The 16,668-nt window shown below is 45.9% G+C and overlaps 1 protein-coding gene across 1 annotated transcript in view; it reads right to left on the bottom strand.

The window, feature by feature from the left end:
• Positions 1–16,668, bottom strand: part of ZNF830 (zinc finger protein 830) — a 256,345-nt gene that overhangs the window by 32,490 nt on the left and 207,187 nt on the right. The window contains exon 9 of the mRNA XM_078687744.1: positions 1,990–2,066. Within this exon, the coding sequence (XP_078543870.1) occupies positions 1,990–2,066 (77 nt within the window). The remainder of the gene's footprint in view (positions 1–1,989; positions 2,067–16,668) is intronic.

The raw sequence follows: 16,668 nt of genomic DNA, 5'->3' as shown, positions 1-16,668 counted from the left end.
GGTGTATAAAAGAGGATTGGTTTATTTAGTTTAGTTCCAGGTTAAGTTCATCAGGATATGTTAGATGGAAATGTAGAAAACCCCACCAGGAGCGACCTCCCTGTCGCTCAGCCTGCATGCCATCCACTGCCACTCCACACACAGGCCAGGCACCAAACATTCCATGATGTCATCAAGCATTCTACCCCTCACACTATCTGAGCAACAGGGAAATCCCAGTCAGGGAAAAGAGAGACACAAGTCAATAATAACAAATACATTGGGCTCGCCACACTGATTTGCACCCTGCACCCGGCCTCCCTGTGCCGCTGGTGGTGTTCTGTTGGTGCTGCCTTGGACTTTGCCCACCACTCACTTTAACTCCTGGAGGTTGGGCTTGTAAGTCGCTGTACTATACATGTTTGCAAAACTTGTTCTTCTTTCCATAAGATAACATTGTAGAACTCAGAAATTGCACTATGTCCATTTGTTAAAGTGAATAGATGTGTATCTAAAAATAACTTACTTAACTGAATTATTTTTTCTCATGCCTTAAAATATATATAAAGATAAATTGGTGTGGATCTCCTGATTGAGTTATGTGTGCCATTTTTAATCATTGTATGTATTTGCAAATGTCTAGCACTCCTCTGTGTTAAGCCTAAGGTTGCTGACCACACTCCCCCCTATCAGAGCACTTTATGATTGCATATCAAGCCCCTGTCCACTTATAAGGGAACCCCTGGACTCTTTACACGCTATGTCAGATTTTTCGTATATCACAAAAAGCGCGCATCATCTATTTACAGTGCTCAGAAATAGCAGTGGCGCTTTATGATCCACATATAAGAAAAGCTATTTAAAATAAAAAAAGAAATGGCTGCTTTTTCTCGAAGTACTTTTGATTACCCAGTGATAGCATCCAAGAAGTGACCACTATAGGCATCTCTGCAGTTATGTATGAGGTTATTAATAAAGCAGGGGGAATTAAAGGTTGTTACTTTTTATCGTTCTAAACTTCACTTTATCTTTCACCTAAACGTACAGAAAGGGGAAAGGAGATAGTTGGGAAGAGAAATGAAATGACTAAAGAACAACATAGTAAGAGACTAATCAAAAGAGCAAGAAAGATATCGAAAGTAAACCACCATGCTCACATAGTTTGTGTTGTTCCCTGCTGAAGCAAAATAATCTATAACTTAGAGGACTTTACTTCACTATCTGTGAAAGTCCCTTGGGGTTCCTCTCCTTTCAGCAGCTACAAAAAAGATCTCCCCCTGATTTGTTCCAAGGTTATCACTCCTATTTCCACTAGTTTATGCAGATGATGCACACATTTACAGTGTATTTCACTGGAGCTCAAGATCAATTTTCCCTCACGTTGATAAGCCTCACTGCCCATAAATGATAGAAGAGGGAGACATGTCTCAAGAAGAAGAATGTCAAGACAGAGACCAAGATTTCGGTTCAGGGATCAATGCATTCACTAAGCACGTGAAAAAAAGTGTCTTGTTTGGCATGCAAGTGCTTGTTAAACAACTGGTCAGGAATATAGGTGCTCTGGTTACCTAAACTTAAATCCCCATCTGAGCACAGTTATTAAATACTGATTCTTTCAAGTAACATGGTTTCACTATTTCTACAATATATTCTGCTAAAAAAATGTGCACCTTTATGCTAATCTTCTCAAACCAAACAGAACATTGAACATTCAACAAGTGAGTGAATAACATCAGAAAATGCTAAACCTCGTTTAAGGCAACATTTTCAGTGGCAATATTTTCTGACTGCCCTTCTCCTGACAAATTTGATCCAAATATTTCAGATTGCTGGTAATCTACAGCACATTTCCCTTTCAACTCACCCCAACCAATTCCCCAAAACAAATTTCGGGCCGTGATGGATAAAATACGTAGCACAAGAACAACATCCAGCAGGACAAAGAAGAAATGGTGGGCTGTAATAGAGTTCGGGTGCATCAGTGGGGAGAAAGAAATACGGCCTACTCACATCTGGTCATCAATTTCTTCAATCTGACGGTCTATTCGTCCCTCTTCATCCTCCTCTGCCACAATCGCTTCTGACACCTGTAGCAGTGAAAAAGATTAATAGCGCCTCAGATTTAAGAATGAAGCGTAATCCGAACTTTATACAAAGCAATGCCAGAATTCCAAGCAAGCATGAATATAGAGATGAAAATCCTTGCACCACTGGGACAGCAAAGCTGTGACTAACTGCAACTGTTTGGCTATACTTGGGATTTTTCAATCTCTGCTGGAGGCTGTTCCAGGTCCCTGAATGTGTACTGCCAATAAAAAGTTAGGATAGTTATTGTACCTTCTGATGAGACCATGGGGACACTGGGAGGATGATGTGGAAGCAGATTGTACCTCAGGGGCCCACGCCTTTGTACATGTAGCTAATAAGACATTCTGATCTCTCCTGTACAATTCCTTATCTCTCATAGGAAATATTACTTACTTGTAACCTTACTTCTCAGTCGTTGAAATTGGCACTGGATGTGTTAACATAAATGAGAGATAGAGTGTGTATGTACTTGTGTACATGCATACACACATTTTTATGAATTCTGCCCGCATATAAGCCACGTTACTAAACAATTGTTCAAATAAACAATAAAACTTACCAAGCATTGGCGAAACCAATTGATATGGCCTTCACAAAATTGGTAAGCTTTTGTTTGCATACAATATGAAATAGACATTAAAAGTTTAAATTAAATAAAAAGTAAATATGCCTGTCTATAGGTGCCGTGCATATGCTTGAAAGAAAAAATTGGTAAAAATGTCCCATTTCGAAAATAACTAAAAAACATGGAATTAAAGCGGAAATGAAAGCAGAGAATAGCCAATCAGCCCTGACACTAAAGTGCACTTTTTTTTAGGAGGGTGTGCACATATGCAAGAACAAAATGCCATAACTCACAGAGACGAGAACCAATGACTGAAAATAATGATAAACAGTATTATCAATGGGTGCAGAATCATCAAAACACCTTTTTACGATACAATTTGAGCAAATGCCATAAAACCGCAAAAGCATGCCCATACCAGGTAACATTTTCTATCTCATTTTTTAAAATTATAAACAAAGGCAGCAAAATAATAAAATCTGCTAAAGTACATTTCACAAAAATGAAAAAGAGAAACTGTAGCCCGTCATGAAAGCCTTCCCACCATGCCTCTAGGGTCAATGAGACAGTTTATTTTTTCTGAGTCGCTGAGAAGATTCCCTGAACAAAAGAGGTTTTCGACAAGTAGAATTCTGAATGAAAACGAATTTTGTTTTCACACACTTTCATTTGAAGTCAGCTGGGTAAAGAATATTTGCATTTGTTCCTTCTTTTTCACATGGGGGTAGCTTTGGTCAGATTGATTCCTTCATCATGCCTGCTCTCTTTCGTAAATGTCCTTGTATGGGAATGACATTATGGGAGGATCTTTGGAAAACTGGGGGGTGTGGCCCTATGGACTGAAGTGGGGTTGGGCCCAATAATGCTACAAAGAAGAGGAACCCACACTTCACGTTATTTTAGCAAATGTCATTCAAATAAAGAGATGAACCAACTTTATCATGTTCATCTCTGCAATTATTTAAGCCTTTTATTCGTATTGTTAAAATAAACAAAGATGTTTATACCAGGAAAAGAAAGCGTTCTTCACAAATATAGCCACAAAAATAAGTTGTCTGAGTTATACAACAACCTATGTGTAACAAGAGTGAAAAAACAATTAACAATTCATGCAATTCATTTCATAGTGCAACGTAGTGTTCAAAACCATTATATCACAAGTGAAAACAATCTGAAAAAATATTATAAGTGAAAAACGATATCAAAATTATTTACAATAGACAACAATACATAAACACATTTTTCAAAATTATTAAATTGTCATAAATCCCAAAAAGTACTCAGTATAAGTCACTAGAGGTACTCGGTAAACAGTTAATGTCAGCAATAATTGCAAAAAAGGTTATCCCCTGTGTGAACAATGTTTTCAAGGGTCTAGGATTCAATCCTTTATGCCAATCTAGATTGAATCATAGACCCTTGAAAACATTGTTCACACAGGGGATAACCTTTTTTGCAATTATTGCTGACATTAACTGTTTACCGAGTACCTCTAGTGACTTATACTGAGTACTTTTTGGGATTTATGACAATTTAATAATTTTGAAAAATGTGTTTATGTATTGTTGTCTATTGTAAATAATTTTGATATCGTTTTTCACTTATAATATTTTTTCAGATTGTTTTCACTTGTGATATAATCGTTTTGAACACTACGTTGCACTATGAAATGAATTGCATGAATTGTTAATTGTTTTTTCACTCTTGTTACACATAGGTTGTTGTATAACTCAGACAACTTATTTTTGTGGCTATATTTGTGAAGAACGCTTTCTTTTCCTGGTATAAACATCTTTGTTTATTTTAACAATACGAATAAAAGGCTTAAATAATTGCCGAGATGAACATGATAAAGTTGGTTCATCTCTTTATTTGAATGACATTTGCTAAAATAACGTGAAGTGTGGGTTCCTCTTCTTTGTAGCATTATGGGAGGATCAGCATAACGTAGGCACCAATTGCTTGCAATTTCAAAGGAAAAACAAATCAAATAATGAATACCAGTTCTGACAAACCATTTCCGTGAAACTATTTATAGGAAATTTGTTACACATTTTAAAGAGCACAAACAAACATACTGCCTTTAATTTGATTATCTTAAAACAAGTCATGGTTCATCCAACAAATGTTGAAAGTACTTTACTATAAAATGAAAGCAGTTTCCTTCCAAGTACCAATAAATATTGCTTAAATGATACTTTAAAAATCAGCACCTTTAGAAACATGTCAATATGGGGGCCTTTCTTTGATTCCATTGCCTCAAGGTGGCTTACTTTGTACCAATATGAGGTTTTAAACTTCAAAAATGAAATACATTTATCAGGACAGAGTTTTCTTTAGCTCCCTGGAAAAATGGACGTATGGTGGCACACTGTGCTCCAAACAAGCTTAGAGTGGTTTTCGGTTCACAAGCACAAATGATTACCTCGTAGTGAGTTCAACTGATAAGAGGCTGAATCGCCGCTATGTGGGCGCCATCTAAACACACAGTATATTTTACACTATATTTTTATCCTCTGTTTCAGCAGCTTATTCCACAATCAGACAGAATTCGGCCGATTGCAGCACTTGTTTTCTTTATGTGACAAAACGCCATGTACAGCCGGGAATTGGCTGAATATGAGAACAAAAAAACAAATATTCACTGAAACGGTAAGGCATGTTAGCTATAGTTAGGCGTGAAGGTAAGATCTTCGCTTACGTAAAAAAAAACTAGACATTCACTAAAAAACACAAAGGTTAAACTGACGTTATGGCCAGATGGTGAAATAAAATAAAACCTCATGTTTAAAATCATGTTTAAAAACAAATAATAAAAAACACTGAAATTCACCTTTCATAGTTTACTGAGCTAACTAGAACTTACACCCCCACCTTGCTCAGCTCCTGACCTCACATATTATGAACACCACTCATGAAATGTTAAGTGATATCATTGGTGACATCACTGATGACCTCGGAGGTCCATGTCGTTATACAGGAGTGCGGCATTCTGCCTTGTTGCTCTAGATGCTCATGGACCTCCTCTTTGGTTGGCAATATCATAAAGTACATCAGGGGGTACTTTATCCCAAATACAAATAAATGTCATGCACTGTACTGGTTGGGTCAATTCAAAGACCTTAATTTACATGCTTCACCAATGTTCCTTCATAGTGTAACAAAGTTATACATCTCAAGGCTCAGTCCACGTATTTCAGTCAGGGTTTAACCTCTTCGACGCTGATGACGGAACAGCTCCGTCATCAGCCGCGGTGGCGCTGTGCTGATGACGGAGCTGTTCCGTCATGGCCCGCCCGACGCGCCTGCGCGGCGCGTTCTATTGAGCGGGCGGGGCCATGACGGAACCGCTCCGTCATCAGCACAGCTCACCCGAGGCTGGTGACGGAGCGGTTCCGTCACCAGCGTGTGAGCGCAGCGCAGCCCCACCGCCCCCTTAGCGCTGCGAGGGAATAGCCGCCGCAGCGAAGGTGTTAAAAAGGCCCATGAACTTAACCAATGGGAGAAGAGAATGTCTACCTTGGATTGCAAAAGCAAGCAGAGCAATACAAAACACCATGGATGGGTAAACATTATAAATGAAAGATAAGGTTTCTGTAATAAAGTGAATAGTCAAACACCCTAATATTCTAATACGGCAACAGGTTACAAATGAAGGCTTAGGTACAGAGTCAATTATGTTATCAAGAAAAGAATAATGTGTAAAAGTGCTAACGAGCTCAGTGCTCCAAGGTGGTTCATAAGTAGTGCCTTAAAGGAGTTCAAAGACTGAGGTGTGTGTCGTGTCGTGATGCAGTCTAGTGGTTGGGGGGCGGAGCTAGGGAGGAGGAACAGGAATAGGAGGGACAAGGACGGAAGGGGCAGTTGGAGTAGGCATGATAGAATAAAGGTCATGTTGCAACCTGCTCCTGGCTCCTGTGGTAATTGAGGGGAAGGCATGACAATGGCGACGAGGGTGGGATGACAACTGAAGCCCACATTGCCCAAGACCCCTGCCGCCCGTGGACGGCCAGAAAAACAGAGAGCCTGCAGCCTGTGTCAGCGCAACACGTAAGGAGCGCGAAATGGAATGCTCCACACGCTGTGCCTGAATGCTGCCAAAGCGCGAGAATCAGCGCTGCTTCAAAGAAGTTACTGCCCGTGTCCTGACATCCTGATTAACATAGCGGAGGTATTGCCCGCCGACCCGTGTGTTCCCGGAGGGTGGCCCGACACCTGAGAGCCTGCAGGGGTCCCGATGCGATGCTCGGAAAGAGCGCGAAAATCGAAAGATACTGAAAGCTGCCACTCACCCCAGTAAAGAAACTGCCTGCTAACACGAGGGGTCCCTGGAGGGAAGTGGGGAGGCAAGATCAGGCTGCAGTCAGCGGTCCGTCGAGAAGCCGGAGAGCGTGTGCCAGAGCGCCACCCCGTGTGCCTTCAAACGCTGCCTGCCTGCTGAAAGAAGGGCGCGTGTGCCAGCGGTCCGCCGAGAAGCCGGAGAGCGTGTGCCAGAGCGCCACCCCGTGTGCCTTCAAACGCTGCCTGCCTGCTGAAAGAAGGGCGCGTGTGCCAGAACGCTGCCACCACGTGTCCCCAGACGCGAACGATCGGCTCTGCATAGCGCTGGAGAACAGCGCCCGGTCCCAGACACAAGGTGAGGAGCGAGGGGCCAGAAACAAACACAGAGCGAGGAGCGAGGGTGAGTCCAAACCCCGCAACCTTCCTCGTGCGTTCAAACATAGATAGCAGCAGGTGCAAGGGAAGAACAAATGAGACGCGATGTCCCGCGCGGCGGCCATTTGGGGGTCAGGCGCCAGCGCTTAAACCAATCCACGCACCCTTGATGGCGGCCATCTTAAGGTCAGGCGCCACTCATTTCCAAGGACCTTGCTGAAAGAAAAAGGCGGGCAACACGCATTTAAAGCAAAGAAAACCTCCTAAAACCTCTTTACTTGTGCTTACCTCGAGACGAGACTACTTCGCCGCCGAGGCTTATTTACTGGTACCACGCCGACTTAGTCAGGCGCTGGGAAACTCCAGGCACAATTTCAGGGGCCATCTTGGGAAGGGAAGGCTGAACCGAGACCTCGGCGCCCCTCCCACCCTCCTCCGTCACTATCTATATGTATATAAACAAGGGACCTACCCGACCGCGCAGCGGGCGGGCGCAGCGGGCGCGCCGATGGCGCGCCGAAGGCGCGCCTAAGGCAAGCCCGTCTGCGCCCGTCCGCGCCTGGCCCGGGCCTAGGGCCACCCCCCCTGGTTCACTTGACTCGCCTCACCGCATTATTTACTCCTCCGCTCTGCTCCAGCGTCTTCGCCCGTTGTGCAATCGAACCTGTTCGATTTTTCACCCTACTACCCTGTCTACCAGCACAGTCATATACTGTCCTAGCTGTCATAATATGATCCCCTCTAAACCTTCGGAAAGCAAGCCCTACATCCTGAAACCCCATGTTATAGCTCTCACGAACGTCCGTTCACTGGGCAAACACAGCCAGGACATTCATGATTTAATCCAAGATTACAAGATTGACCTTTTATTTATGACCGAAACTTGGATGGGCCAAGCTTCCGATCCAGACTTAGTCATAGCTGTTCCGTTGGGATATACTACCCACAGGCTAGATAGGCAAATTAAGAAAAAGGGAGGTGGTATCGCCATTATTGCCCGTGACACTTACACTGTAAGGTTCACTATAATCCCACAGATTTTTTGTGAAGCTATTGAGTTTGCTATTAAAATATCTCCTTCCTACACTTTTAGAGGGATTCTCCTCTATCGCCCCCCAGGGCCAAGAACTGATTTTATCGATGCATTTAGGTCGACGCTGGAAGTATCTGCATTAGACAATCCCTTCACCATTTTGGGTGATTTTAATTTCCATTTTGACGACCTTGACAACCCTGATTCAGCAACATTATTAACTGATCTATCTACATTTGGCCTTGCCCCCCTGGTTCACGCCCCCACGCATGATGGAGGTCACATATTAGACGGCATCTTTACCAATGCTACAGGTTTTCAAGCTACTCAAATACTCCCGTTAACCTGGTCTGATCATCATCTCATTCTGACAGCGATACAAATACGTGACCCTCCATCCAATCATTCGAATTCTATCCCTCGTCAATCATATCTGGCTTGGGAGAATATGGATGAATGTAGGTTTAAAAATCTCCTTACAGCTACCACTCCCTTGTTATCTATTGACCCTAATACTGCTACTTCCCAATTCAACAACTGGGTAAGTTCAGCAGCCAAGGATCTGGTTCCCGTTAAGCAACGCTCACGGAACAGATCCACCCCTTCGGCCCCATGGTATACGGATGTTTTACGCAAACAAAAACAACAGTGCCGTAACAGAGAGAGACACTGGAGGAAAGACTACTCTCAGGAGTCAAAAGTCCTGTACAAAGAGTCAGTGGCCTCATACAAATATCTCATTATAGAAGCCAAGAAAATGTACTACTGCCAAAAAATTGAATCTGCACAAAACTCCAACAAATGTCTATATGAAACTACCAAACAGCTTGCCGGCTCCTCTGTTGATCTTACTCCCCCTCCGTCTCAAATGATCTGTGATGCTTTGTCTAAGTTTTTCTTTAGCAAGGTTGACGACATTTATCGAATCTTTGCTAATACTACCATTAGCTCTCACGATGCCTTGGTTCAGCTAGATGGACCTGTTTTTCACCAGTTCAGTGATGTCACAGGCCCACAGGTACTAGACACTATAGCTTCCATTAAATCAGGATCGGCTCTGGACCCGTGCCCGTTGAAGGTCATACGGCCCATCATGGATGTAGTTTTTACATCCATAACAGAGATTTGCAATTCCATGTTCTCTACGGGTATCTTTCCGGATATCCTCAAGAGAACAATTATAAAACCGCTCCTTAAGAAACCTAATCTAGATAAAGAAGAACCTAAAAGTTATCGGCCTATTGCCAGCTTGCCACTCTTGGCGAAAATAGCGGAAAAAACCATGAATACCCAACTCTCCTTCTTTATAGAGGAGAATAAAAAGCTGGATGATTCGCAGTTTGGCTTTCGCCGATGTCATGGCACTGAGACCGCTCTGGTCAAGGCGGCGGATGATATTAGATCCATCCGGGATGCAGGAGGTTCGGCCATCCTGATTCTACTGGACCTATCGGCAGCCTTCGACACGGTCGACCATGTTATCCTGGTCGACCGTGTCGAGAAAATGGGCATCCGAGGCAATGCCAAAAATCTTATTGCCTCTTTCTTGGCTAATAGGACCCAGATTGTCACCGTGGGACCTTTTGAATCCTCTCCCTTGTCACTACCTTGTGGAGTTCCTCAGGGCTCATCCCTCAGTCCGACACTCTTTAATATTTATGTGTCGGACCTTGCCAAAGTCATCAGGGCACACGGGATGAGCCTGACGTCCTACGCTGATGACACCCAATTGGTCCTAGCGGTCAAGAACGATGGGCCACAAAGAGCCAACATGCTTACTCAGGGCATGCAGGCAATCAGCAGTTGGATGGCCCACAACTGCTTGAAATTAAATTCCGAGAAATCTGAAGTGGTAGTCTTCGGCAATCTCTCCCCAGAGTGGTCCTCTTCATGGTGGCCCTCGTCCATGGGCCAGCCTCCAGACCCAGTTGACAAAGTTAGGAATCTGGGTGTCATGTTTGACAACCGTTTGAATTTCCTACCTCATGCCAACCAGATCTCCTCTTCTGCCTTCTACAAACTTCGGCTCATCAAGAAAATCATGCCCTTTTTGCCTGAACATCTTGCTAAAACCCTGGTGAGCGCTCTGGTCCTCTCCACCCTAGATTACTGTAACGCCTTGTTTCTGGGTGCTCAGGAGAGAGTGCTTGCCAAAATGCAGGCTATACAAAATGCAGCGGCAAGGCTACTAGGGCGTATTCCGAAATTTCAACCGGTCTCACCAACTATAAGACAACTTCATTGGCTTCCGGTAAAAAAGAGGATAAAGTTTAAGGCTCTGTGCTTGATATACAAGGCCTTACACAATGCCGGACCAGCGTTCTTCACCCAGAACTTAATCCCCTACTGTCCGTCTAGAACACTGCGATCCTCTAGCTCCCTTGATCTGGTGGTCCCCCGCACTAAAACAGTCAACTGGGGTGACAGACGATTTCTGGTGGCTGCACCAAGACTGTGGAACACACTCCCTCTATCGATAAGGACCAGCTCCTCCCTCTGGTCTTTCCGAAAAAGCGTTAAAACCTGGCTTTTTAACATCTGATGAACCATTCCAGTTTTTAGGTGTCTTTATGGGAAAACATTTCAGTTATCTAGCGCCGAGATGCCTAAGGGCCTTCGTTCGCGCTCTACAAGTGTTATAATAAATAAATAAATAAATAAATAAATAAATAACATAAAGAAAAGACCGTTGTGAAGCCAGCAACAATATAGTAGAGCCTGGACAACTTCCCATGCAGATTTCCAGGGTCAGTTAGCTGCAGATGTCCGATACAAACCCTGATAGCTCATCCGGAGGGATCGACATATCAGGCCCAGCAAATACAGGAGGCCCAGCTCCTCCAGCTAACGTGCCCACAATGGCCAACAATCCCATTAGAGCCTCGTTCATGCGTCAACCAGAGATAGAATAAGGGAACAAGCACAAGTGACCGCAGGAAACACACAGCGGTGAAGACTAGAGGAAACCACAACATGCATTGGCAAACACAAGAGAACGAGCCCTGGTGAACGCAACAACCACGAACACAGAATCAGACCGCCAACGGCTGAGTGGCGACCAAGCTAATCTCGAGAAATCAAGTCCGTCTACCTGAAGCTTGCATACTACATCATCATGCCTGTGAGGAAAGACACGCACAAACCCAATCCCTGCATTGGAGTACCTCCTCCAGTGACACAAACCAGCGCTCACCGTTTAGGTCCTGAATGGTCAAAGTGGCTGGAGTCATTGGACGAATTCCTCGCAACGATCGGTGAGCGGAGGGATAGCAGACGTCGACTACTACTGCTTCAGCTGGTGGGTCACGAAGGCCGACGTTTAATCAAAACAATTTTAGCAAAAGACACAGAGACATATAGGGGACTCAGAGAGACACTGCTCGCTCACTTCTACGAGATGGAGGACGTGGATCATGAACGCATTGCTTTCAACGCAGCACGGCAGGAACCATTAGAATCCTTACCAAGCTTTATTACCCGACTGCAACGTCTAGTGAAAGGTTGCCACTTCGACACCTTCACAAATGAAGATGCAATCCGACTGCGGGTGATTGAAGGCTGTTCAAAACCCGACACCAAGCGCAAGATCATTCAAGGGCGGTTCTCGCTAAAAGAGATCATCAGGAGAGCCGAGATTGGAGAGCGGGTCACAGCGAGGGAAGTGTCCGAAGTATTCCACCAGGACGCTGGAGACAAAAAGAGAAGAAAGGAGACATTCCCCATGTCCGCGAGGAAAGCCCAGAAGTCAAACAAAACCAGAGAGAGGGAGGGCGAAAGCGGACTAGAGGCACGATACCATGAGAGACAAAGTGACAGGGAAGCAGGAAACAAAAAGAGAAGAAAGGAGACATCCTCCATGTCCGCGAGGAAGGCCCAGGAGACGAACAAAACCCGAGAGAGGGAGGGTGAAGGCGGACCAGAGACAAGATACCATGAAAGACGAAGTGACAAGGAACTCCCTGAGTCACCAACACAAAAGACAATGGACAAGGGTGTACGAAAGACTGGGACAGCCAGGAACAACCGGATTGACATAACGCCGAGAAGTCACTCAACACACTACTCTGGAGACAACTACTCTGGAGACATATCAAGTAGTGACACAGACCACACAGAGGAGACCGAGACCAGTCTACTCAATGGTCATGATGAAAATACCAAACACCGGCGAGGGGACAAGTCACGTTATATTCGGAAACTAACATACTACTCTGGAGAACCATCAAGCAGAGACACCGATTACACAGAGGAGACTGACGACAGTCGACTCAACGACTATGAGGAAAGGACCAAACACAGGCGAGGGGACAAGCCACACCACCCCCAGAAACCGATATACACATACACTCGAATGACTCAAGACGCAGACGCTCAAGCCATCTGTGATCAGGAGAAAACAGAGAAGAGTCGAACATTATCCCAAGACCAAACCAAGAAAGTAAATACGGAGCTAGCAAACAAACCCGTCACAGCAATAACACAAAAGACACTTCAAAAGATGCACCCAGAGGAGTATCTCCTCGACAGCGTCGACTCTAGGAGTGCGTCACCGACCGATTCAGAAAGCATGTCCGGACAATCACTTAAATCAACAGAATCCTGGTACCGACAACGGTCACGGTGTCCACCACTTGAAAACACAGGGGAAGCAAAGAACGTCGCCCCAGTCCGAAACAACACACCTCAGGCCAACAACCCGCAATGCCTGAACTCTCCACAAGACACCATGCCATGCCAGCCCCAGGAACATCATGACGTGAAGAATATACCGTCACCGCTGAAGGGGTCAGCAAGGCTTACACAAAAGGGACACAAACGAAGCACAGATGCCGGTGACTATACTCACTTGGCGGGAAGGGACCACCCTGTCACCCTACCCAGAGGGGCCAACCCGTTGAGAAAGAGAGGTCACTATCATCAGTCAGAAGGGAAACGTGCACCTGGGTCGTCTGGTATGCCTGTCCACGGACAGGAAGACAGGGAGGCCCCTGACCGAATAAGACAACGAGAAATAGAAGTGCATGCAGGCACTCGGAAGAAAACGAAAACAACGGACACACGTGTAAGAGATCAATTGTCACTCAAACAAGAACCACAAAAGGAAACGGACAGCCGACATCTAGCGGAGCCATCAACAGCCACATCACAAGAAGCGACACTCCTGTCAAGACAGTCGGAAAGACACAATGAAGTACCTCCATCGGACTGCACCCTGCTGACGCCTGAGAAACAGACCGAGTTTGAGTTTGTAATGGAGAGGTGTTTCATGACTCAAACAGGCGGGCCGCAGCCCTGTGCAGCTGATCACGGAACTATAGACACTCTGAGAATCAACTTTATTTGTTAAAAAGGGGGGAGATGTCGTGTCGTGATGCAGTCTAGTGGTTGGGGGGCGGAGCTAGGGAGGAGGAACAGGAATAGGAGGGACAAGGACGGAAGGGGCAGTTGGAGTAGGCATGATAGAATAAAGGTCATGTTGCAACCTGCTCCTGGCTCCTGTGGTAATTATTATTATTATTATTATTATTATTATTATTATTAAAACTTATATAGCGCACAGCTACCCTAAGGCATCCCGGCGCTATGAACAGTGCATCAACCGTGGGACCATGAAATAGTAGTAACGACTCACACGGGGAACAGATGTGTTTTCAGACCCCTGCGAAAGCGCAGGGTACAGGTCTCAGCACGAAGTTTTAAGGGGAGGGAGTTCCAGAGCGTTGCTGTGTGCACAGAGAATCGTCTCCCGCCCGTGCGTGATCTTTTTACTCTCGGGACATGGAGCAGACACCTCTGGTCAGACCTCAGCGCTCTGTTAGCTTTGTAAGGCACAACCAAACTCCCCAGGATAGGAGGTCCACTGCCCTGAAGAATTTTGTGTGCGATGGATAGTGCCTTAAACTTCACTCTCTCCCGCACTGGTAACCAGTGCAGGGCCTTGAGAGCGGGTCTGGCAGATTCTGTTCGGGGGATTCCCATAAGGAGTCTGGCCGCCGCGTTTTGCACCTGCTGAAGCTTGTTAAAGGTAGATTCAGGGGCGCCCAGAAACAGGCCATTGCTGTAGTCTAGGCGAGATGTTATCAAACCCTGAATCAACAACTTCCTCGATGGAAAGGGAAGGAGCGGGAGAATTTTACGCGCGGCCCGCAGCAGGGCAAAACAGACTCCCGCAGTTCTTTTAGCGTGAGTTCTGAGGGAGAGATCTTGCTCCAGCCAGACTCCCAGGCTCTTAATCTCCTCTTTCATGGTTGGGAGGTCACCCATACAGCTTGGCCAGCATGGTAGTGGCAATGGCGGAGCTTTCTTTCCAAGCAGCATAATCTCTGTTTTAGAGCCGTTCAGCTTCAAGGCTGAGCTGCTCATCCAGGTGTGGACGTCCACCAGACATGAGTGCAACAAGTCAGGATTCTCCACCAGTTGAGGAAGGGCGACCACCAGCTGAGTATCATCAGCATAGCTGATGATTTTGATGTTATAAGGGGTCACCACATCCTCCAGGGGGGCCATGTAGACATTGAATAATGTCGGGCTCAAGGACGAGCCCTGCGGCACCCCCCACTGGAGAGAAATAGATGGAGACTTGTTGCTTCCTTCCCAGACCTGGTAGGACCGGTCTTCAAGAAATGAGCAAAGCCATTTCAACGCGGCTCCTCCCACACCCACCTCCGACAGCCGTTGGGTCAACACCTGATGGTTGACGGTGTCGAACGCAGCACTTAGATCCAGGAGGATCACTGCCACTGATCCTCCCGAATCTAAGATGCGTCTCGATTCTTCAACGACTGCCAGGAGGGCCGTGTCGGTGCCCTGGCCGGGACGGAAGCCGGTCTGCGAGTCTCGGAGCAGACCGTTCGACTCTAGAAAGTTGGACAGTCGATGGTTTGCAAGCTTCTCAGCAATTTTGCTGAGACCTGGCAGCAGAGAAATAGGCCTAAAATTGGCCAACTCCGCCGTGTCAAGGTTAGATTTTTTTAAAAGTGCCTTGACCACGGCTTTTTTCCAGGTGGGTGGCACCAAACCACGGGAGAAAGAGGCGTTTATCAGGTCCGTAATGGGCCCTACCACCGCGGTTGCTGCTTGCTTTAAAATTTTAAAGGGAACTGGGTCCGTAGGGGAGCCGCTTTTTATGGAGGCTATGACTTTTAACGTTTCACTTTCTGAAACTGGGCCGAACGTGTCCAAGGAGATAGGGCACTCTTTCGCCTGAATTGGGGGAAGCTCTTCTTGGGTCCCATGAGGTTTAGCGGTCTGGGGTAGAGAGTCCAATATATTTACAATTTTAATATGAAAGAAATCGGCCAACTCCTTGCACCTCTCAGGGTCATGGGTGACTGCTGGTTCGGGAACTTTGAGCAGTTCTTGCACCACCTTAAAGGTTTCCCTGGAGGAGTTTGAGGCAAGTTGTATTCGCTCCTCAAAGAATTGTGCTTTTGCCAAGCGGAGGGCTGCTTTATAGGCTCTAATCGCTGTCCAGTAGTCCTTACGCTTGGCAGCATCAAATTTCTTCCTCCAAGCCCTTTCCAGTTTCTTGCATCCTTTCTTAAGCAGGCGGAGCTCAACCGTGAACCAGGGAGCGGACCCAATTCGTTTCTCCCTCTTCTGTAAGGTTTTCACCGGAATAAAAACATCAAGCGAAGCGTTCAACCATCTGTTGAAGTCAGCATCTCCTTTAATCGGGTCCGACTCAGATGGAGGTTGTGAGTTTGCCAAGTTGTGGGTCCAATCACCAATCGGTAGTCTGGACCATATGCGGTCCACCACAACCTCTTGATATGTCGGTGTTAAGGGCAGATTGACTTGCCATTCCACCGAAACTAAGGAGTGGTCTGACCATGGAAGCGGAAGGGCTGGTCTGGCCTTCAGCCGAGGGATGTTCGAGAAGACAGGATCCAATAAATGGCCCTTCACATGGGTGGCTCCTGTGTTGACTAACCGGAGCTCACAAGCAGTCAGATCTCCTTTAAGATCTACAGCAGTCGTGTCTGCAGTGTCCTCAAAATGCAGATTCAAATCCCCTAACACAATGAAGGTAGAAGTGGATGTGGCCAAGAGTGTTACCGTTTCCATCACAGAGCTTACAAAGTTGCCGACCCTACCAGGGGGTCGGTAGATCAGCAGGCCAGCCAGTGTAACCGTTGGCGATATCTGTATAGAAAAGTGGCAGCTCTCACAATCAGCCACAAGACCCTTCCGAACCCTGCAATTAAGGTTATCTCGATAGATAACAGCGAGTCCACCTCCTCGTCCCTCAGGTCTATCCAGATGACATATGAGGAAGCCTGGGGGGAGGGCAAGTACGATGTCAGCATCAGAACTGGAGGTAATCCAAGTTTCTGACAGAAACAGG

The sequence above is a fragment of the Lissotriton helveticus genome, chromosome 4_1 (genome assembly GCF_964261635.1).
Source record: "Lissotriton helveticus chromosome 4_1, aLisHel1.1, whole genome shotgun sequence".
Classification (NCBI taxonomy): domain Eukaryota; kingdom Metazoa; phylum Chordata; class Amphibia; order Caudata; family Salamandridae; genus Lissotriton; species Lissotriton helveticus.
This window is presented reverse-complemented; position numbering and strand designations above follow the sequence as displayed.